The 25,432-nt window shown below is 33.9% G+C and overlaps 1 protein-coding gene across 2 annotated transcripts; it reads left to right on the top strand.

Annotated features, from left to right (window-relative positions):
* The first annotated feature begins 1,653 nt into the window (after positions 1 to 1,653).
* Positions 1,654 to 4,163, top strand: LOC109618652 (uncharacterized). Of its 2 annotated transcripts, none has more exons than XR_004604367.2 (5): positions 1,654 to 1,744; positions 2,459 to 2,539; positions 3,480 to 3,554; positions 3,720 to 3,899; positions 4,094 to 4,163. XR_004604367.2 is itself a non-coding variant. In XM_034483246.2 (5 exons), the coding sequence occupies exons 1-4, from the start codon at positions 1,926 to 1,928 to the stop codon at positions 3,882 to 3,884; spliced, it is 372 nt and encodes a 123-aa protein (XP_034339137.2). In that variant the 5' UTR covers positions 1,817 to 1,925; the 3' UTR covers positions 3,885 to 3,899; positions 4,094 to 4,163. The 2 variants fall into 2 exon arrangements, 1 of the variants encoding a protein (XP_034339137.2); XM_034483246.2 differs by lacking the exon at positions 1,654 to 1,744 and adding an exon at positions 1,817 to 1,976.
* Positions 4,164 to 25,432: the final 21,269 nt, after the last annotated feature.

Genomic DNA, 25,432 nt, shown 5'->3' with positions numbered 1-25,432 from the left:
GAGTTTTTATATCTCCCCTGTAGGCAGCTCTTCCTGCTTTTGTTGCAAGTCAGTTGACATTCTAGAAGATTTGTCATTCCTGCATAATTTTTTTTTATTTCTTTATCTAGATTTTGGTGCTTGGCATGTGCACCATTTTTTGGCTGGCATGTGCATCATTCTTTTGAGCTCTTGTTTTAGCGTTGTTAGCTTTTTCTTTCATTTTACGCCTTTATTTCTTCGACCCTCTGCCATGTAGTATCAGACATCCATTCTTTCTTCTTGTTGGTTTTCTTTCCTAGGACTTCTTCATGTGTATTCTTAATGATATCCCTTCCAGAAGTCCGTTCACGCTCAATATATAGTTCTGGATCCTCACAGTAGTATAATAGGGAATAATGTTAAATGCATTTTCATCGTAGTGGTGTATCTAGACGGGGAGGGGGATTATGGGGGTTGACCCCCCTTTGACAATGCAAAAAAGGATTTGAAAAAAAGAAAAATAAAGAGAAAGAAAGAGAGAGGCAGGGAGAAAAAGAGTGTGAATTAACATAGGCTAAAATATAGAGTGTAATATGTGAATGTTTCGGCGGTATTTGTACTTATGATTAAAATGATATGTTTGAAATGTCAATTTTTGGAAATTTTTATTATTAGTTGCAATGATCCACGAAATGTAATGTTCATTGATGTGCATTATATTTATCTAATAAATTTTGTATTGATATGATCACTGGCCATGAATTTACTTACATGTATCCTAGAAACTGTGATTTTAACTTAATCCACGAAGATTGAAAGCACAGTATAATACGCAGCTATAGGGACTTGCCGTGCATCTACTGCTAGTGATGTCAGTATTCAATAAGTTGGCATTTTTTTTTTTAGATTTTATTCGGCAAGAACTGTATTTTTGTGGAAGAAAAATAGTATCTCAAGGCTTAAACTAGTATCCGATCCTTCTGCTTTTAAGAACTTATAGCTCTATTTTTTTCAAAAGAGTACTAAAAGAATTCTGCATAATATTTAAAATGTTATTATTGTGCAATTTTTCATATTTTTAATATATAAATTGTAAAATTCCTATTCGGTTTAGATATCAACCTCTGACCTGCAACGTTGTTAAAAAACAAGATTATTGATAAAACCCAGTAATTAAGGGCGATTTTTCTTTAGATTTTTTTCTTCAAACAAATGGTAATATATATAACATACATACTTTAAAAGGGATAACCATTTCTTGTTTTCACGGTTTCGTTTTATTCTTTAAAATCTAAAAACCATTAAAAGCTTCTGAACCCCCCCCCCCCCCCGCCTCTGATTACACTTGGGGTTTCTAAGTACCCGCTCCCAATCCCCCTCCGCTCCCTCTGAAAAAAAAATCCTGCAAGCCTACATGTGCGTCTTTCATTGCAAACCATATAGGCCTATGTACACTGAGTTCTCTCTATAGCTGTAGGTCTGTTCATGCTGTAGCTTCCAGTCTAAAATATTCGGATGGACGACCTCTCCACCTACGTGGACTCAAGACCGTGGCTTTATTAAGACGATGATGCATTTCATACCAGCAAATCCCCATCCCCCCACTTGAAAAATTCTGGATCCGCGCCTGAACCATTTCCTCATATTCAACGTTGAAAACAAAGTGCGCCAAAACAAACGCGACAAGTAATATATGACGTCATGTTTTTTTATGTTCAACTGGGAAAAAACTTGCATGAGACTTTTCAGCAGGGATTATGTTTGGATATTTCTATAATACAAGGTATGTTAATGTGTACAGCGTATGAATATCCCCGGTATCCAGCGTCAGACGTCGTTAGGGGTAACGTCATCACGTTAGGTATATATACCGTCGCGATTTGGTTACCACGTTAGTTACTGAATTTGATCGGTGGCAATCAGACGTGTTTTTACACAGAGCGCAAAAATCAAAGAAAATCACAATGAAAAGAGAGCGATCATCCGAAAGAGAGAGCAAGAGCTCGTCAAAGAGGGTAATGGCTCTCAAAATTAACGTTTTATTTTCACAATAGTATTAATTTAACCCTTTAAAATGTGAATTCATTTTCTGTCCAATGCGGGATACCATTTTGCCAAAATGTCGCCATGATGGATGTCAATATTTATTGTTTACTAAATCAGTTTTCTCTCGTCTCATGACTTCAAATTAATATTAAATGATGCAATAACCCTACATATGTATATAAAAGTAATAAGTTAAAAAATAATATACAGTGCATTTGATATCAAGTAGTCAACATAATGGGGGGGGGGGGGGGTACCAATGTTGCAGACAAGCGAATGGTTTAGCTGTGTGATATTTCATCTTAAAAGAACACTCTTATGAATTTAATATTTATGCCAAATTTATAAAACAAAGCTGGTTTATGAAATATACAGATTGGATTGATAAAAAAAACCTTCATACATTCAAAAACTTTATTAATTCATATTGGAAAATAATTACAAATTTCAGCACAGCATAGATGTCTCCTCCAGTCATTCTAATGACCGACAGTGGTATGATGTGTTGCTGGAACTCCACATCAAATCTAGTGTAAGTGCTGTAGTCTATAGAGTAGTCCTGATTCAAGAAAACATGCAACCAACCCCCCCCCCCCCCCCCCCCCCCCCCCCCAAATCTTCTGCACATTTTCATTGTGGATGTTTGGTTCCACAAAATATAGAGTCAAGTTTCAACAGCATGCTGTATGTCAAAATGTAATACATGTACCCAATGAAATGTGTATGGTTGAACATACAGTGCATTGATATGTGGATAAGTACACAATGAGTGATTCAATTTCTTAGGAACATAAATAGAATTGATTTAATAGAGAGACAGTGTCACCAAATATTCCTTCTTTCTCCTTGGGTCCAAATCTCTCTCTCTCTCTCTCTCTCCTCTCTCTCTCTCTCTCTCTCTCTCTATCTCTCTCTCTCTCTCTCTTCTCCTTCCTTTGAACTAAGTCCTTAATTTTCCCTCTACCCCTCCCTTTTTCTGTGTACTGTTGTATTCTCTTTCTGTGTACTGTTTCATTTTCTTTATTTTGTGTATTTCAATCCTTTTTATGTGCACATATTGTTTCCTTCTCTCTCTCTTCCCCTCTCTCCCTCTTATTTCCTTCTCTCACTCTGTGCTTTGTGTTCTACAGCAACAGCCATCTTTTGTCTCCTTCCGTCATGCATGGAAAGAGCACATGAATGACTATGTAAGACTTTCTGAGATTCGTGATCATTTCTCATGATTGTAGACTCAGATCTCTTTATCAACTGAGCTGATCGACTTGTCACCATCCATCATTATTGTATTATTTTGGATGGCATTTGATTCTAATTAAAATAAACAAACCATTTATGTTTTAAAATATATGCTACGAAAAACTGGAAACTAATAAATATAAATTTTTTTATCAAAAATTGGGTATGAATGCAATATGTGACCATGTGAGCATTTAACAAAGACTGTATATTCTCATTTTGTTTTTGGTTTACAGTACCAATTGACAAGTGCAATTAACAAGTCAGAAGACCGAAGGGAGTTGCCTACAGTCCCGCAACCCACCTACACCGTATGTATACCAATAAATGTACTGGTTTTTATATAGTTCTACAGTATATATAACAATCACAGTTAATGTATGTTGCTATCCAAGATAGGGACTATAATGTCAATAGATATAATTCCTCAATTTTTTGCATTGTTTCAATAGTGTCCTTTCTCTCTACTTGAACAGATTGAGTGGTTAGCTCGCACCAGTTTCAGACATCGCCCTGTGCGTCTCAATGTGCCACATGTACAACAAAGGAAGCACACTGTGCCACAACAAAGGAAGCACAAGGTTGCTAGGAGACGATGTGTGCAGCATTCGCAGCTTGACAGCTCCTTCATTGTCTGCTGAAGGAGCAACTCTTGTGTAAGTACAGACGTATTGAAGCATCACTGCTTGTCTATTTGTGTGTCCACCTACAACCTGGATCAATTAATTAAAGGTCAAGGTTTAATATTAATGGTTAATCAGAAAGTTATTATAATCAAAAATGATTATGTTTTGCATTGATATTTTTCAAGGTAATATTTTAAAGAGTTATTATCTTGCTCTCTTTTTAGCATAGAAGTTGTACCGTGTATGTGGACATTGGTGCAGATGGAGAGTGGTGGTTTGATCATGTGAACCACTCTTCTTGTGTGAAAAAGACTGTCAAAAACACTTGTCTTGTGAGGAAATTCACAGTGCTCTCTTAATGTGGAACAGACTTCTGAGTGTTGTTCTTGATTGCTATGAGACAAATGATAGTGACTTTTTGAACAGTTGTGATTGACACAATAACCACCAGAACAGCAGACTGGTCTACAGAATCAGTGTTTTTATATATGTATATTGTATATATATTTAAATCTGTCATGTTGACAGCTATGTTGTGCACAACTGTAATATGTATATTATATATACAGTACATTGTAAATAGATAGATATATTTATGTCATATTGACAGTTTATATTGTACATAGTGTAAAAAAGTCTAGGCCAGCCTTTAGTAGAAATTGGGGAGTTAACATGCAGAGAGTTAAATCATGAACAAATTATAGCTGTAGATACAAGTAGGTCTTGCTAGGTCTTCTGACTTCATGAAGTTTACCTATTACATAGATAATTATGATAGCTAATACAGGTAATTTTTAAAATAGTGTTTTATGCAATATAGAGTTCAACTTTTCACAACTTTTAGGATTAAGATAAGGTGGGTTTTTTTTTTATTGGGGGAGGGGGGGGAGGGGTTGGGGATATAAAGTCGGGGTGGGGGGGGGGGGGTGGGGGGATTGGACTCTATTGGGTTAGTTTTGCACTGATACTCTGGTAGTATGTTTTGTACATATACAGGTATATTGTGTTATAGTGTATATTGTGTGGACATAAACAGGAAATTACACAGCTTTTTATTTTGCCCTTTCTGTATCAAAATCACAGTTTATTTGATATTTTATATCAAATACTTTATATTCTTTATCAAATACTGAAAAATTGTATTTCCAATAGTAAGTGTTTGTTATAATATTATACTATTCAAAAGGTTGAATTAATCACAAGAAAGGGAGATTTAGGAAAAATGTCACATACATGTAGCTTAGAATTTTTATTTTGAATTTTGGTATTTACTATTTAATATTGGTACATGAATTTTACTCCATTGGCTGGCCAAAGGCTTATTTGTTTTTAAGCTGCTTGCACTATTTATTTTTTACTTTGTGCATGAATGATTTGCATGCATTAAAAAAAAAGATTGGATTTCCTTTTGTTGTTTTTTTTATCTTGAAATGAATGGTACCTGGAAGAGTCTTCAATTCATACACGGGAAATTGAAATTCTTTGTTGTTATACATGTATATCACAAATTGTAGCCTTCATCTGCAGACTTTCTTCAATTAAAATTTCGAATTGGCTGTCCATCAACTATGGATCATTTCTAACATCTATAGATAATGGTTTTACTAAAACTGAGAATTTTGTATAGTAATTGCTAAATATATAAATTTCACAAGTTATATCCAAGAAGCTCATTTCTATATACTCTCCCCCAACTTTTCAGATTGTGGTAACCACAAGTGGTAGAAGGTCTGAAACATCTTCAATCTAACCTCCTGCTACATTATAATTTGTTCCTGAATGTCTGCAGCTCCTGGTTTGAAAAAGTTTGGATGGATGACCCAGACTTTTTTCCTTTATCTCCCGCAGCCCCTTGCCCAACCCCCAATATCGAGGTGTCTTATACCACCTTAAAATGTTTCTATACATTAAGCAGGTATTAAGGTTGTCAAAGCCGCCCCTGGCTTTGACAACCTTAAAACCTGTTCAATAATAAGGATAATAGAGATAAGTTCCATTGATCTATAAAGTGCTCCCAAAAGGTTTGTGCGTCAAACAGCATCTCCTGGACTTCAGGCATTCTGGTATGGTTAAGCTACTTAACTTGGCAGATCTGTAGAAAGAGCTTCAAGAGTAAACCTCTAGTAAACAATACGGAAATGGATTCCCTAGGGCAGCTCGGCACTGCTGGAAGCATTTCTATGGCGATTCCTGCGATGGGACTGGTGCCAAACTAGTAACCTGCCGCTCCTTTTGATCCATTTATGACGTAGAGAGGGGGGTCTGCTGCATGGGAACACATTGTCCTCCATTATTCACAGCCCTGGCTAGTGTCCGATCACCTGGAGAGGACACTCCGGCCTCACTTCTATAGTGTGGAATCTTCATGATGAGCAACAGTTCCAATCACAGTCTGCCGTTTTTTTAGTGCATGAGGATTAGGAACGTTCTAAACAGTAGACTAGCAACGCAAAGAGACAGAGAGCAGCTCTTACACTGAGATGCTGAACGAACTTAATGACCTGCAGGATAAAGATGACTCCTGTAAGACAGCGGTCATAATACCGAATTCTTGCGACAACATGGAGACATCACTGCCCTTCAGCCGGACTGGGAAACTCTGTCACGTAAAAGGAAAAGGATTACACATTCTACTGGCAGGGTAGGGCCTCGAACGAGCCTCGATAGCATGCTGTAGGCAGTGACAAACAACATAGTAATTATGTTTGAATTATACGACAAAGGCTCAGAAGAATCTAACGACATCTCAACCTTCGCTACCACAGGTCCGATCACCCTTGTAAGTGTGATAGTTCCTACACTCACTTTAACCATGTTTACACCAGAAACAAAGGGTCTATTCTATGAGAACATTTTGTTAGTCGTCAGTAGCACCCCAAACAGAGAATAGCTTATTCTTTTGGGCGACTTTAACGCCAGAGTACTGTATACAGGGTTATTTTCGCATCGTGTAAATTTATCTCTTCTACACTTGCGAACAGTTTTGCCCCGGCTTGAATTCGCCCATACACAGTTGTGCTCAAAGAGAAATAATTTGAGATATTGGAATTCGATCAGTCCTCTATTTGCATGCAGATAACGAGGGCGAAAGGGACAAAAATAAAACTGAGGCGATTATTTCCCTGTATTCATTACATGCAGACTACGATTCGTAGCCTTCCAGCCTTGGTAAGTTAGACGTAGGCAATATGAGAGAAAACAGCCAGCGTACCTGCTTGAGCTATGGACCTTTCACAACCTGTGTACTACCAATTCGTATTTCAAGACCTGAACTCAACACAGGGTGTCACTGAGACAACCACGATCAAAACACTGACATTCAAGTAAACTCAGACCTCTTCTTAGTACAGCTTCCAGCTATCAACCTTGCAACCAAAGAAATTCCACACCTAAAAGAAACAAGTAATTCCTCGCATCAACGTCAGCAAAATATCGCTGTGTCTCACACAGAATTTGCAGAAGCTCTTGAACGGGAACTTACTAGGAGCAGGCACGTAGGATCGTTTTTGAAAGTGGGGGGGGGGGGGGGGGGCAGACTCATCCCAAAAAAATCTTGACAAGCAAAAAAAAAAATTCTGAAAATCATAATCATAACTTCTATTTCACTGATTATTTCCTTATTTTCAATTTTTCAATTCAATTTTTTAAATGGTCCCATAAAAGTGTGTGTGTGTGGGGGGGGGGGGGGGCAACTCCATGTTAATTTTTTGTATGTATATATAAGAAAAATCTTTGCTGCGCAAAAAAGTTGGTGAGCTGGGATCTAATGAATAAACAAAATGATTATATCGTTCATAATAACATGTCATGAGTCGAGAATACATGTTATAATGCATGCAGATTTGAACGATAAATTGGCAAGAAATAACACTTAACAATCTCTTAATTAAGTCTACAGACGTTTATAAACTGCCAGTTTTAGTAATCGTGACTCATGACTATAATTAAGTTTTTCCTATCAAATAATAATTACATGCAGATCAGATATCGGAGGGGGGGGTGGGGGGGACGGGGCCTGTCCCCTATAGAAAGTTGAACTTGAAAGGAGACCCCCACTCTTTGGGGAGCATAAGAAAATTGTATGACCCCCCCAAAAAAAAAATAAAATAAAATAAAAATAAATAAATAGATAAAAAATCAAAACAAAAAACCCCTAACCCCCAAACTCTCGAGATTAAAATTTTGATGATTGGCAAATAATACTGTTTTTTTTTTTTAATTTAAATTGTGTTGTTTGTTTGTTTGTTTTTTTTTTTTTGCTTGTCAATTAAGCTTTTGGGTAAGTCTGTTTTTTTTTCCTCCAAAAAGCGATGCTTAGTGCCCGACAAGTCTGTCTAATTATAATGCATTGTCATTATCACTTAGTCAGTGTTAAGAAAATTAATAATATAGGCATGACGCATACAAAATGTACATTGTTTATATCACAATACTAGACTTATTGATTGCACCATATACACTGCGCACAGGTTTATCATTTGTGAGGCAAAACATTAAAGTCGTTCAAAATTATGTTTGTCGAGGGAAACTGTTACATCTACGCCCAAAAGCGAGTTTCATTAGTATAATGCGGTAATAGAATAGAAAATCAAGAGAACGGGATTGCGTACAGTTGACAGCGACATTGCCGAAATATGTCATCATGTTTCTGATTTCCGGTATAGCCCCAGATGCTCCCGTTGCAATCAGATATTTATTGGGTTAACTGTACTGAAGAACCTCTCGCCATCGTGTTCCTTGTCACAGAAAAGAAAGAAATCGAAGTCAGTCCTTTCAAGGAATAAGACAGAGTCACGAACAATTTTTTTTTTTACTTAAAAAAAAGGATAAGATTAGCTATAAGAGTCGTTCAAATCGGAATAAAATTGGTATTCCCCAAAAAGTTGAAATATTCATTAGTAGCGGTATATAAGCCCCTTTTGATCATTTAGATTAAATAAGATTAAGAACCATAGTTATACTCCATCACTGACTTTAAACTCTTTGTAGCTTATAAAATTTATGTATGTATATTCATATTGCAGATTTGGTTCTAAACAAGTTTCATTTAACACCAAAAGCAAACATTTGCATTTTCAACGAAAAACCCATGAAAAGGTGGAGATCAAAAACTTTAATTTTATTAATTAGCTATAATGATTTCAAAGAAGGTCCATGTGATTGTAATTGCCAACGGATGTTCAAAGATACTCTTCCCCTTTTACTTTGCAGAAAACATATTTAATTGAAAGCGAAAAACCCCACCCTATCCATCAAATTTTATATCATCAACCTGCTTATAAAATATTACATTTTTGATTAATTACTTGAAGTTTGTTGCCTTCGTTTAAAAAAAAACGATTTGGCCCATGCTTCCTATGGCCCTACAGTACCGCATATTTTTGTCATGTTGTAAATTTTGAATTTACCGAATGGCAGTAAATACAACATGTCATGTAAATTGTACGTATTGTCACCAGGATAATTCAAAATTAAAAACGTCACATTTTTGCGAAATTTATAAGAAATTTGGAACTGTTTTTTGCTTGCTGGTTTAACGTCGAATCGTGACTTTTATTTACCTTAAGAAATGATCAAAATCCTTGAAAGATACATTCATAAAGTTTTATACACAACAACAAATACATGTGTACACATATGGTCTCCCATCATTGCATATTCCAACTCACCAGGGGTGCGTTCAAGATCGTAGCCGCTACGTATCTACATGTATAAGTAGCCTATTTTTAATGCTCAGCATCAAATTCAAGACGGTTGTATTAGTTACCACTATGTAACAAACATGAAATTTATCTAATTTAGTGATGTTTTGTTCATCCTTTAATTTATTATGAAATTCCATTTGAAATTAACAAAATATGTAACAAATTATGTCGATGTAATAAGTCTTATCAAAGACCTCTCGGCTAAACTAGCGGTCCGTTCGAAAGACCTAGATATCTACGACCTAGCGACTAGGATATAGCTATTACGATCTTGAACGCAGCACAGTACATCATTTAAACACCCCCCCCCAAACATACACACTCGTACTGAGGGGGATACAATAGTACATATATTGATAAATCAGTAGTGAATATATTTTTTCCGCGTTTTTGAAAATAGAAAAGAAGTATCAATTTGAAGCGAAAACGAGAGTCTTTAGTCTACAATCGTTAATATGAAAATATGGCCGCTACATTTTTGCAAAAGAATCAGCGTATATCTCCGACACATGAGTTGTATCTCGCTAATTTCCGTGTAGAAAGACATTGACAACCTGGAAAACATAAAAAGTAATTAAACGAGAGCAAGCTTACAAATTTATTATCCAATCGAACTCCAAAGAGCCACGGGGTGTGCTCCTTAATTACACTGTCTTTTTGGGGGTTGCATCTATCAATCGTGCAAACAAGAAAAGAAGATGTTTCCTCCTAACATAGTTTTAATCATCAAAATCATGACGATGATTAAAACTTTTTCTCTTAAAAGATGCGAACTTATTATACTAGTATTTCTGAGTTTTTTTATATTTCCAAATATTATCGAAAAATTAAGCTTTGACTTAGTTGAACATCGAAGAAGAGAAAAGGTACGCTGAACAATTCTTTAAAAAACATTTGATTGACATTCATCGATGAAACAAAAAAAACACCACATTTCCGTAACGTCATTTCTGTCTTCCTTGGAAGACAATATATAAAGAGTTGAAATAATTTACAATCTCCGGGTTGTGCACTTTCTATCCTTTGTGGTTGATAGGAAATTCTCTCTCTGTTCTCTCATCTTTGGCAGTCCAATGAACGGAGCTCAGCATCGGTATATCACATTTATTCTTCAAAATCAGACTGTGTACCAAAATCAACTACATGTTCTGAAATTTAGATGAAATCATGGTTTTTAAAAGCAGTACTGAATATTTATGCTTCATACAATTTCATGATGGAAAAATTTCAAACAATTTTTTACCCTTACGGACCTCGAACAATCTTATACTTATATTGGTCTTCTCCAACACAATATACATGTAGTACAATATTTTTATTCGTGACTGATGATATCTTATCTTCGTACACAGTATTGCACCAGACCTGCCCCTTCATTTCACTTCAAAATTTCATTTTGTACATATCATATTGTATCAATTATTTTTTTTAATCCAAATGTCTTCCATAGAACTCATTTTCATAATTTTTCAAACGAGTTCACTCCCTGATAGAAAAAGGAAACAAAAAAAGCGTATATATTGCTGTTAAAGCTGGAAAGCACATTCCGACTAGACTGCCACAAAGCCGCAATTTGAAATCGAATCTCAGAATTATATTTAGATGTGTACTGCTCAGTAACAGGATTTGATTTCTTTTTATGTCAGATACATAAACACCGAGACAGTCTTTTCAGTAAAAAAAAAAACGATTTCAAGCGACATTCCCGCATTTATTTCCCAAAGGATATTTTGTTTGTAACGATATCTACAATGCTGGTTTCTGTCGTCTGAGATTTTCTAAACCAAAAAGAAAGCCAAAATAAAAAATATTTGCTTGAAATGAATACCAAAAAATATATACATGTACATGTATACGCTTCAAACTGTATGGCCCGATTCAATGCAGAATTGTTTTGTTTAAATATTTTTTTTTTTACAATTATTGCTTTGAAAAGCTTGTTGCGTAACATTTTTATGTTTCTGTCTCCCTCTTCATTTGTAGATTGACTCTCAGATCTCCCATTTATCAATGTTTATTCATTTTGGTTGGCTGAACAAAATATTTAGATTTTTGCACTCCAAGTCGAACCATGTAGTTACACGAATTTAAAATACACATGCAGTATATTCCAACATTCATTCATACACTATGTTATTTGGAATAAATGAATGAGCTACATCAAAACTAAAGGTGGCCAAGAAGGATCCCTCACCCCTATTGGGCAGATGGAACCCCGCTCGCTCTCCCCAGCTTTTTCGTTGATGGCGTGACCTTAAAGGCGATCAAGCGGCATTGAGTCTGGGCCATGCCACGCTTCCAGGTCGTAAGAACTCTTTGCTAAAATTATTAATACTATCGTAAGCCTATGTAACAAAAGTATAATATTCCGGTTTATTTTTTAATTACATGTATCTTATTGACTGGAAAAGCAAGTGGGATGATCAGAAACCGAGTTGAGACGGGGAACTATTTACCCATATAAAACGTTTCGAGGGATATGACAACTATGATCTAATATGTTTTTCCCTTACTCTCTATTGGAACTCTTAAGGATATTATTGGAAATCTATAAGAACTCTTATGGATATTATTCTTCAACGTTTTTTCACAATTGTTTTCAAACCAAACTCATACATTTTGAGTTTTGTTTGCATTGGTTCATTATTTTACTTTTTAATCACATAATTATATAAGCACATCACGGCCTCAAAACTGCTATACCAACTGTAATGTGGGCTAATTAACAAATGCTGATTGCGTCAACGGAAGAGGCCTTATTAGCCAGAGAAATTCATTGGTTCCTAAAAGCGAGAAGTATGTCATCATAATTCACACATCCTTCTTTATTAAAAAAAATGTGTTGGTCTCGAACCAAACTTAATAAGCTATATATTGGCAATGTCGACAAAGAACATAATATTGTGATCTTTTGAACGAAAGACCCATTAGACTATATAGCTCACCTGAGCAACAATGTTCAACTCATCCTCAAAGAGGCTAATACAATCCACCGCAAAATCCGCCAAAAAGGGGGTTTTCTCTTTCATGAGAAGTTCTGCATTCTATAGATTAGGAATTTGAGGCATTTGAATTTTGGTGAAAGAACATGATTGTGTGTGGGTTTTTTTTTTGGTTGTTCGCTTAAAATTTTAAAATCAATGCTATGTATATGAGTTGACATGTTTTATTGCTTTAGTCTTAGTTTGACGATTTTTTAGTGGTGGTAGCCTTCCTGTTCATTTTATTTCTTACATGTAGATAGAGGCCAGTGGGCCCTTTTTTTTGTCCAGGGGTCATGATTTAAACATACTTAAGTATATCATATATAAGTAAGCCAAGGCTTTGTTAATAGTTGGAATAAGAGATTTTAAGCACTCCACTCCATTTCCTATTTTTGTAATCATCTCTATATTGATAAACTTTAAGGAGGCTGGGTGGTCAACAAAAGTAACCATCCGATCTACCTTAAAATTTTAAAACTGATTTGTTAAGTTAAAAACTACCGGTATTGTCTAGTAAAGGAAAAAATTCATAAAATTTAACTTTAAAGTTTGAACATTTCCTTCTTCCAATCTTCTTCTTCTAATGGAGATTTATAAAGTCTAAAAATGGCCAACTATCTAGTTCTTTTAAAGTTCTTCAACCAAGAAGGCTTTTTTTTAAAGTTTGAGCTATATGATTTAGTTCTTTTAAAGTTTTTCAACCAAGAATGCTTTTTTTTCAAAGTTTGAGCTATATGATTTAGTTCTTTTAAACTTCTTCAACCAAGAATGCTTTTTTCCAAAGTTTGAGCTTTAATATTTAGGAGAAGAGAGTGGAAATATTAACAATTAACGGTGACGTCAACCACGACACCTTCGGCTCAGGTGAGCAAAAACACAACATTCAGCGTCATCTAGTATATAACCTTAATAAGGAGTTTATACATTTTCCAGATATACCTTTGGATTTGGAAGAGTTCAGTGTACGGTTTCAAAACAACCTAAAATATGTTTCCTAACCATTTCGCTATCACTGTTGTTCATGAACACCGTTTTCATTATTTTATTATTTTATGACAATGTCTTTTTTTGTATTGAAAAACAGATATCGCTGGAGAACTATGGATTAGGTTAAACAGTTAGTTGAGTCGTAATTAGATCAAGTGGTTCAACCTTGTCCTTAAACCATGATAAATAGGGAAATGTAAAATATAGTAACTCAATATCTTGTCTGCATGTCTGCATGAAATTTGATTTAATTAATTTTGTGTTCTACATGTATATCATTTGCACAAAGTACAGAAATTATGTAATTCTGACGAACTGCAAGTACTTGTCAATTTTCGACAAAATTTATTGTCACCATGGCGGTTGTCTTGTCCCTGACATCATTATACAAATGTTTTGACATGAAGAGATATCTTCAGATTTAAAAGGGGGAAAAAATCTGGCTAACCAAACAACAGACTTATAAAATTCTGCAGATAAGGGATATAAGGTGTAAAAATCAAGCACAAATCACTCTATATCGTAAAACTTAAAAGTACAAAACAAAAATAATTACCATTTCATGTATTATACACAAAATGAATAATTATTCTTCTTTGACATTGAAAAACCAAAATTATTGACAACCACGTGCTGTGAAATGTGATTTTTTCCGCCTTTCCACGACTCAATTTATATATCGGGCAGTCGTCTGCTACTTATTAATGATAAGATATACAGTATCTTCCTTTCTCTAATAACAAACCGTTTGACAACTGATGGCATTCTTACCATATCGAAAGCTAGCAAACTTGAGTGCGTTAACTGCTTTTTGACCATATAAGTATCAAAAGGTCAATGTTATTGATTTTCTTCCTCCTCACATGTTAATATAGTTTCTGAAAGGAAATTTTCACTGGATTGTATCACTATTGCCAGAGACATAAATAATGTTATTTATGCCTCTGCTATTGTTTCAAAAATATCCATCAGGCAAATTCATGTACGGAAATTTTTTCAATCATATTTAGTTTAGTGAAGAAAATTTTAATTGCAGATTTAAGCGTTACTATTGAAAAAGGAATGGCAAGATTTAATTGTTACCTACCAGCATTAATACTGTAAGCTCCCCACGGATGGCCATCTAAAAATGGGGGCTACAAAATATATGTAGTTTAATTTTAGGATCAACACTGCTTCCAAGTACTTGTAATACTTTGATTAAAGGAAAAGGCTTGGTAAAATGACAATGGTTTATTAAATCAATGGTAACAGCACAGTACAGTCATGGCAAAACATATTCAAGTCAAAGCATTAATTGTATTGTATTAATTTTGGTCTAGGCGTCATCCGTACTTTCAAGGGCAAAAAGGGGGCGTGGCAGGATACTATAAATTTACTACGGAATAATACATTCAGGTGTCCAGTGTGTTGGGAGATAATTGTGTGGTGCGCAAATCTCACCTATAGCTGGTGGTGCCGGTAACACTTGATAGGGAGGCTTGGGTTAGATTTGAATATTTGGCGCTCGTGAACTCGTCACAAATTATCTGACATATAATGGCAAAGCACTCATACTATTACTTATTAGGTTTGTTACTGACTGTTTAAAGAAATTTGTGGGGTCGGTAAAGTCCATAGAAGGCGAGGCGAAGCCGAGCCTTCTATGGACTTTACCGACCCCACAAATTTCTTTAAACAGTCAGTAACAAACCTAATAAGTGTTTTGTTTTGTCGAGGACCTAAAGTTTGATATGTAAACAAACGTTTGTGTAGAAAATCAGTTCAAATAACGTTACGTCCGCCATGTTGCCCTATAAATTTTGACGCTTGCCTTTTAAAGAAATTTGTAAGGCAGCCACGTGACGCGTTTCATCCAATGACGTTGCGACATTCTAGTCCGAGGCAAAACAAATGTATATATAACCTTCGGATCTGATCATGTGATCTTATTTAACCAATAAAATAACTGTACGGTGACGCTTGACCAATCAAAACGATGTACGGTACCGCACACACTGAGCTATGCCGAACAGTGTCGTACAAAACTACCGTACACCGCGCAAAGTAAACCTTAAAAAGAAATATGACATAAAAATAAACATCGGAATAACTTAAAACATTTGTGGTGGATGTTTCCGTAACCTGTAAGTAACAATAACTTGTAAATCCTTTGCTTTATTCAACATAGAACCGAGAGATCGTCTAGCAGACGATGTCCTATATATTAACCTCGCCATAATAGAGGGACTACTTATAAAATAACGTACGATGTCTAGTTCTTAGTAAATTAGGTATGAATTATGAAAATATGAATTTAAATGGGGTTTATAAACTATACAAACATCACTAGTAACGAAATAATCTTAGTAGTTCAAAATACGAAACAGTGGCAATCCCAATACACTCGAGGAAAAGCTGGCAGCGGGATGTAAACAATCTACCCAGCTTCAGGAATCCAGTGCTCTTACAGGTGTAGTAGACAATGAATAGCACAAAATAAAGATGCATAGGTACAATCAACATGCATAGTTTCCTTGCATATATTATTAAATTCACTATGTTAAGAATAAGTATGCAAACTGGGAAAAAGAAAAGTACACATGTGCTAAAAATAGATTTTAAAAGATACGGTAAATATTCAAGAGAATTAAACCCTGAATAAACCGTGTTAGGTATAAAGTGATGTTAAATTCATAAATTCCACCCACTTAACCCCTTATTAATAAGACCAATAATCAAATAATGTAAAAATGATAAATTCATAATTATTCCTATCTCAGGTCATTACAATACATATACTGTATATTTCATATTAATTCTATAAACTTGTTTAAAGTTGCTACTGCATGTAGTTGACAGTAGTTATAAATATCATTTCTTAGTAAGCAATTTTCTATATATATCCATTATACTGATTTGATTTTCAATTACAAGTGTGATTTAGATAAACACCTATTGCCCTAGTATTTTAGATACAAAAAAATCAGAACTGATAGTTATGCCTCCTCATATATTGGTACGCATTGTTGTCAAGGCTACACAAGATTCTATAAATCTAAAATTGAAATAAACGAAGCGTCCATCATATTTGACAAGTGAAGTTTTATTATAAAAAAGCATGTATTTTTTCGATTTAACTTTAATTCTACTGACTATAGCTATATATAGGTCATTGAAGCGTTTATGTGCCCCCCCCCCCCTTTCTTAAAAAAATAGATGATTTAAAACTGATGTATAGGGATCCGGACATTTCATGATCAACTTCAAAATCCTTTTAAATTGCAAGATAAAACATGCATCACAAATCAGAGAGAAATGATTGAGAAATCAGTTTTACAAGGTCAAATTCCATAAAACATTGCCATAAATGTAGAATAAATTCTTAAAATGCATTTGGATTTAAAAGCAAATCCAGATCAATCAAATTTGGTAATATATGTATATCATATCGCACTTGATGAGCCCTTTTTGTTGCTTTTAATTGTTCGAATGTCTCTTGTGTGTGTGTGTGTGGTTTTTTTTTTTTACATGTGTAAATTACCTCTAAGGAGAAATTTGGTGAGCAGGTAATGTATTTGGAGATGCATAATAAAGGACAAAAGAAAAAAAATCACTCTATCGTCGTTCTGTGCATTGTTCACAAAAATGTGGTCGATGAGATTATTTGAATATACATTTGGTAGGTAACAACGAAACTATTGTATCCAAATCTCTAAACACCATTTTTTTTTTATCTTCCGAGAGAATCACCGACTCTGTTGTTCGACTATGAGTTCAGAGAACTGAACAACTCCACAGAAAATCACCAAAAAGATAACAATGTTCCATGTGAAGTTTTTTTTATAATGCATTTTTTACAGCAACTTTGCCGAGGGTTTTTGTAATGATTAATAATATGTATTAATTTTTCTTCTTAGTGATGTGCATTTGCGTTTCAGGACATTAAAATATATTTTCCTTCATATTTGAATTCTATTCTTTTCCATTATTTGATCTTTAAATGTCTCTACATGCAACAACCTAATCACTGCATGTGAATTTACGTGTAATTTACTTAGGTAGTTCCCAAACACTAATCTGTCTAATATGGGTTTAAAAATATATTTCTTACATGTTTTTAAAACACCATGTTTTACAATCGTTCAATAGTGAAGTTGATTTTATTGTTAAAAGCAAAATTTCAAGAGTTGTTTTTCATATATAATTCTAAGGCTCATCTCAATAGTCTATGTGATAACCATTTTAAACCGGTTTTAGAACACAGCTTTTTTTTTTACTGTTACTAATCTATTTCCTCCGTGATCTGCAATTTATACCGATTTATTCAATAAAATAATTGATTTGATCAATAAGGGAATGTAAATATAACCATTAAATGATTTATTTTTGACGTCGTCGTGTCAGTAACTGTCGTCAGGTGAGCGGAGAAATTATCATAACGTGCTCACGCGCGTTATTCAATTCGTCTGCTCACCCGACGACAGTTAATGGCATGACGACGTCAAAAATAATCTAGAGGATGTTAAATTAAATTCAGACGTCACCACCTAGTTTTGTTGAAGAGTTTTATAGGTTTGGAACCAAAATCGGGGGAGATACTTTTTTTTGTTTAGTCCCGCACCACACCTTCTGTGATGTCTAAAAACAAAGAATAATGATGCCCGACAGACTGAAAGGTGTGAGCTGTCATAACAAACAAAATCTACCGCAGCAGCAAATCTAATCTGAAATGAAAACGAACGTTTCTCAGCGAGATCACAAGGAATCATCCATGCAGCCATTATGTAAGCCTGTAAATCTCAAACGCTTTTGTTGAGGATTGGGGCTGAATCGCTTTCATTGTGTATAAACTATGGTTTTTAGAGTTGTTTTCTGTGACCATGTTATTGATTTTCTTATCAGGGAAGTGAGCAAAGCAGAATAGTGCCAAATCGCTCTTCGTTACTAATTAATTATGGGTGCATCTTGTTACATCATTCAAACACTTTCGAACCGTAATCGAGTTTTCAGACAAAAGAAAATCGGACATTTCATGATGTAAGTATTAGAGCTCAACACATCCTCAGGGACTATGATAGAAAAGAGATCCAAGTGCAATATAATGGAAATTCACAACAACAAATTTAATCGTTCGAAGAACTGCATTCTACTGTAATGGGAAATCTCAAAAATAAATAAATCAGAAATCTCTCTTTTCATCGGGATATTTGTTTCATGCAATCGTGTAAATGCTATGAAAAAATGAGATTTCTTGAAACCAATCAGTTGCTAAACTACTTAATTTGCAACTGTTTTCAATTGCAATACTATTATATGGCCGTTATTGATGCCCCGGGCTTGCAGCGAACAAGAAACACATCATCTGAAGCAATTTATAAAGATATTTTTCGCTTTGGGAGATCTATGCATTCACACAGTACACCGGTTCAAATGGTACTAGATGTGATGCATGGAAGAACATCATTTTTACACAAATGACGAAATTGATTATCGAAACTAAGAACTTGCCAATGTGTTTAAGACTTACCATCTATAAATATCATTTCTTAGTAAGCAATCTTCTATATATATCCATTATAACGCTGCCCATAGATCAACTATCAAAATTATTTTGTCCTGAAAGAAAAAAAAGATACCAAGAAAAAAATTCATCAAGGAAATTTCCCCTGGTACATGTAGTGTGTATGAAAAGTGTTGGAATAATCCATACAAAGCAATTGTCTTTTACATGAAAGAAAAACTCTTCATGGTACGCATACAATGTATATATTCAACTTTAAAAAATATCACAAGTGTCAGCTCTCTCCTTTTCTTTGGTTTGAAGCAACTTTAGTTGATATCATTAGTAATTTCAAAAACATATTCAATATGAATGTTTACACAATACAAAAATGATAACAAGAATGAATTGGAAGCTTTGCGATAGAAATAAATAAATGTACACTCTTGCTAAAACTAATCAACATTATAGAAAGACAAGGTCACGCAGTAGTTGTTATAGTAAAGGAGCAAGAGCCCCAATTGTTTTCGAACTCTGATATCAATTACGACCCGAAGAGTTTAAGCCTCTGTTATACGGCCAGTCCATTAAACACCAAACAAACCCATTTCGCTGCATTAAACCAATCCTGCAGAGTAATTCATATACATCAAGGCAACGTTTAAATGTGTGGAAGTCTATTATAAAAACATTGAGAAAGAAAAGACAATTACTATTGGAATAAAAACAACATTTTTGTCGAATGTTATGTTATTTTTCGAGAAAAATACGGACGTACTTTCCCTGTAGATGCAGAGACTACAGTCATTTTATATTAGAAGCTCGATAGCCAAAAAAAAACAACAAAAAAAAAAAAAAAACCAATATTGGCGTGAAGTTTTCATTAAGTGATGTACTGCATTTGTAGACGGTTCCAATTATCAGAACCAGGAAGCGAAAAAAATATGAACAGGAAAGAAAGTTATTTCACACGAATAACATTATCTATACTTTATATCATAGCTTAATATGATAACAATTTGGTTCAATACATGAATCGATAACCTCTACACCATATGGGCATCTTCACTTCGGTTTCTGTTACATTAAAGTTTTAAAATTCACAGATTTTAAAATTATCTCTAACTAAAATTGTTATAATTATAAATTTTCTAAATTTAATTTTTTTTTCAATGTAACATATCTTTTAATCAGTTTTGATAACTTAATCAAATTGTAGCATATCCTTTAAATTAACTTTATATTACATGGCAATTCTCGAGAGAGAGAGAGAGAGAGAGAGAGAGAGAGAGAGAGAGAGAGAGCATTGGCAACCCGATCCATAGAAAAAAAATAATTAGCCAATTATTTAAACGAAATTTTATGAACTTGTATTTCTGGCCAAAAGAGGTTTTATTTCAAATTTTTATTTAACCTGTGGATATACTTTTCATTTCACTTCACTCCTTTGCAATATGTCCGTGTCTTAGAAAAATAGATGGCGGAAACTTGTGATTTTAGAAAAAAAGGACATTGTTCAATCTTAGCTCAAAGCCAAAGTATCTAACTAATTGTAAGCTTTTGGACAATGACTGACAGTTTAATTACGTGTTATTGCAAGTTGTTATTGATTTCCATGAAGTTTGAGGGTTTTCCTTTCATAACGTTTATTAAAATTGTTGGATGTAACATGAGATTTTTATGGTAACATTTTCTGATTAATATCAAATTAAATTGATAATTTTTACTGTTTAAACATACTGAGTATTTGTAGTAAAAGTGTTAAGGAATATCATATTTTTAATGCACCGTGATAACAAAGTCATCATAATATCCGTGTTCTTTAGCAATTTTCTACTTTGTAGGCGGGAAATGTGTTCGGCAGAGCCACATCGTGTTCAGAAAGGAAACAGGCATATAGTTTTGCATTTACAAATGCCGTCCACACCATTAGTGTTTTGCAAATACCCACATGTATGTTGCACTAGTACTGGGTGTCCACTACTACAATCTTCTCATCTTGATCTAGAAATATATCTGTACACTTTTTAAAATAAATGTTCTATTTTATCTCAGTGTATTGCTCTCAAGTGCGATGACGTATTCTTAAAAAATTTGCAATTCGATTTCATTTACTAAGTATCAAACAATTCAACTGGCTATTTTAACGGAGTTAAATTCAACTGTCAGTCTATGATAAAAGGACAAAACCCCGAAATATAGACGGACGGATTTTCTTATTTGTCATTCGTTGAATGAGTGTTGTCTTATATGTTACAGTCAATGCAAATACAAAAAGGGCTGGGAGGTGGTGGCCACTTTAAAGTTAGATATAAACACTGTGCCGGATAATTATGCCAGTGCCAAGATGGCATTTTTGCACCCATCTAAGCTTCATACCGCTATATCGAAAAATTCAAATATGCCATAGACCATTGCTTTAAGAGTTAACAACCACCTTTGTTATCATTGTATCTCACCTGTCAGGTGAGATATTTACCTTTCAAATATAAATTCCTATAGGAAAATAATTTTTCCCATAGGAAAAACAATATAACTATAGGTAATTTGAAATTTCCTATCGGAATACAAGAACTTCCTATAGGAATTTCAAATCCGATAGGAAAACTTAATATCCTATAGGAAAACTACATGTATGAATCAAATTCCTACAGGAAATATCATTCTCCTATAGGAAATATAATTCCTGTAGGACTTTTTTAAAATCCTATAGGATTGCCAATATTTCCTGTAGAAGAATCAATTCTCTTATGGGAATTATCATTTTTCTACGGGATATTAATTTTTAAAGGTAAATATCTTACCTGTCAGGTGACACACTAAAAACAAAAGTGGTTATACATGTATACTCTCTAGACAATGGTCTAGCATTTGGTATATATGGATTTTTCCGAAACTGCATCTTAAGCCGTGCAAAAATACCACCTTGGCACTGGCATAACTATTGGGCTCAGTGTTTATACCTTCTTTAGACGAAGAGCTCTGTAAGAAAAAGTTCAATTTTTAAAGCAAGATATATGTTTTTTTTAAATTTATTATATAATAGTTTACGGCTTACAATTTCATATGTAAAAGTTTAAGGCAGAGCTGATGAGTATGTCTTTTTTTTGACCGCCCAGCCTCCTAAATATCGTGATCCTGATTATAAAGGGGGATGTACGGTCATCTTGTACACATGTGGACCAAAATGTAAATACTGTAATTCTCTTAATGATTTGTTTATGTCAAAAAACCGACCAAAATTCTAGTAAAAGATACAAAAGCAATATGAGGTTTTACGAGTCGTTTTGTACGCAACTTGCTGGCAAAAGTACAGATCAATGCCTTTTGTTATTTACTTAAAACTGTGCAGCTGCAGACTTAAATTGAAAATTCAAAAATCATAAAAAATATGAAAGGTGGTCATAGGTGTCCACTCTTGAACCATTTCTTGAGCAAAAAAGTTGAATCTTGCATTTATGACGTAGCATTGTCTAAATAAAGGATACTAGTACCCAATTCTTATCAGTCGGCATGGCATCTATTTTTAGAACAAGAAAAAATCTACTCTATTGTCTTTACAAAAATTATATTATTGGGAATCAAAATTTGTGCATAAAAATAAATAGCCAGTTATTTAAATGGAAGTATAATGAAAATGTATTTCTTGCCGAATGAGGTTTTATTTTGAAAGAATTTTATCTAACCTGTGGATAGATTTTTCATTTTACTTCACTCCTTTGCAATTTGTCCATATCTTAGAAAAATAGATGGTAGTAAGTTGTGACTTTAGAAAAAAAGGACATTGTTCTGCATTTTTCAATCTTGGCTCAAAACCAAAGTATCTAAATAATTACAAGCTTTTGGACAATGACTGACAGTTTAATTACGTGTTATTGCAAGTTGTTATTGATTTCCATGAAGTTTTAGGATTTTCCTTTAATAACATTTATTAAAATTGTTGGATTTAACATGAGAGTTTTATGGTAACATTTTCTGATCAATATCAAATTAAATTGATAATTTTTACTGTTTTAACATACTGAGTATTCGTAGTAAAGGTGTATGTGAAGGAATATCATATTTTTGCAACACGACAACAAAGTAGTCACAATATCTGTGTTCTTCAGCAATTTTCTACTTTGCAGGCGGGAACTGTATAAGGCATAGCCACACCGTATTTAAAAAGGAAACAAACATATATAGTTTTGGATTTGCAAATGCCGGATATATGCCGTGTCAACTGATAGAGACACATTTTAAAAATAGGGTACCCTACTTTGAGACAAAGCTACATCTTAAATGGGTAAGCTTTAAGCTTTTTCTCAACAAATAGTTGTAGAGGGGACACCGATGACCTTTTTCCATATTTTTTCAGATCTTTAAATGTTTCATCTAAGTTTCCATCTTCACAGTTCAAAGTGATTACAAAAGGAATTGTTCTGTTCTTGTATACGTAATTTGCATACAAAACAGCATGCAAGACCTCATATATTGCTTTTTTTATCTTTTGACAACAGTTTTGGGCAAAAACAAGTCAGTTCAAAAATGTTTACATTTTTGTCCTCAAATATACATCCCCTTTAACATAGCTAAAATTAGAGGACATAAACACTAGAAATCAACGTAAAGTATTGTCTTCTTTGGCTCAGAGCAAATTACACATATAGAATGTTTAAAAACTCGAAATTGAATTATGTTTTGAAACTTTTTTGCTTACTATTTTGAAAGTTTAAACGCTTTTGATGTGTTTGATGGTGTGCACTGTGCACCTCAACTCTACACACTAAACAGAAAAGTCAGACCTAACCTGCGTACTGAAATGCACTAATATTCAACTAAACGTCAAAAATTAACCATAACGTTGCAAGCACCCGGCGATAGCAATGGTTTTGGCAAGTTAATTTATTTTATCTCAAATTTCCTGGTTTTGGTCATCTATACGGTAATTTCTTTATGAACTCGGATTTTCAGATCTTTGCTATGGAAGTGAAAAGTTCTAAAATCATGTACTTTTAATTTGTTGCTACTTTCCTTTACGATTTATCGCACCTGTAATATTACATACGTGTACCATGGGATGATTTTTTAAAATCTGTTATCAATTCAATTAGTTATCATCTAGTCTAGGTGATAATTATTTGGCGTTATTAAATCCGCGAGAAGTCCTCATCTTCATTGTTTATGTTTTAATAAATGACACGGCTTTCAAAAATGGTCATTTATCAGGAAACTCAATTTGTCCGTGAGATTTATGATCATTGTATTGGTTAATATTCAAACCAATCCTGTCTTGTACTTTTATACTGGTATATTAGGAATTGCAACACTAATATTTAAACAGACAAACTTGGGTGTGACGTAATGTAACGTCATACTTTCAAACTGGAAGCCCATGAACAGTAAGTACATTCTTCAGTTTTCAGAATAAAGTTTTAAAATTTTATCTTAAATATTCATTGTAAATGATGAAAGGCTTTAATCAATTACGAATGGGTTTAATTGAAACATTTATGTTTAGTAGGTTTCATTTTCTTTACATATATTCAAAAGATTTTACTTTTTTGTTGGATCCCCATATTTATTTAAAGCAACCTTATTCATCGGGTTAAATTAATATTCATTTTTATGTCGTATTATGGCCTATATGACATAAATGACATATTTGTATTTCCTTGTACATTTAACATATTTATAGATACCTGTAATTATCACAAAAACTATAATCTAGCTGCAGAACTGTATCTCCACTGTAAACTCGTGTTAACGAACCGTTGAGCTACAGTTCTAACCATACAAAAACTAAATTTATTGCGCATAAAAAATTGCGCACAGATTTGGACCTGTTAAACTAATTTATGAATAAATTCTGTTAATATTTTCATACCAAAAAATTCCTGAAATATTTTAATACTGATCACTACTTGACCTAAAGTATGTTAAATTCACGACGGGATCAAAAGTCGCCATTTTTTCCTTTAAACAAATCACATCAAGTAAATGTGTCAAGAATTCTTTGGTTTTAAAATTTTCGCAGATTTTATTCCTAAGTTAAGTTAATAAGTTACAAAAACCGTGCGCAACTCCTTGTGCGCAATAAATATACATTTAAAAAAAAATTCTATATGCTAGTTTTTTAACGTCAGTATTCGATGTAATTACAAAGGTGGTTGGTTTCAATTAAATGCATTCATTTCTGTTATTGTGTGGGTCTAAGCCCACTGGTCGATGTGCAATAATATTGTCTTTTGTCACCCTTTTCGCTCATTCCTCTAGGAATCGCACAAAACACTCTCTTCTGCGAAACCTCTCTTTATACTGTGTCAACATACACTTTTACATGTAAATCTGAAATTTTAAAAGTCTAAGCTCTTAAAGTCTTTTGGAATGAAATTAAATTTTGGAAAAAAATGCATTTAAATTGCA

The sequence above is a fragment of the Magallana gigas genome, chromosome 3 (assembly GCF_963853765.1).
Source record: "Magallana gigas chromosome 3, xbMagGiga1.1, whole genome shotgun sequence".
Classification (NCBI taxonomy): domain Eukaryota; kingdom Metazoa; phylum Mollusca; class Bivalvia; order Ostreida; family Ostreidae; genus Magallana; species Magallana gigas.
This window is presented reverse-complemented; position numbering and strand designations above follow the sequence as displayed.

Excerpts from the sequence above, each read along its gene's own strand:
- LOC109618652 (XM_034483246.2), top strand. The coding sequence starts at position 1,926 with ATGAAAAGAGAGCGATCATCCGAAAGAGAGAGCAAGAGCTCGTCAAAG. Across the intron at positions 2,540-3,479 it reads AACTCCACATCAAATCTAGT|TACCAATTGACAAGTGCAAT; the intron begins GTAAGTGCTGTA and ends TTTGGTTTACAG. Across the intron at positions 3,555-3,719 it reads TCCCGCAACCCACCTACACC|ATTGAGTGGTTAGCTCGCAC; the intron begins GTATGTATACCA and ends CTACTTGAACAG.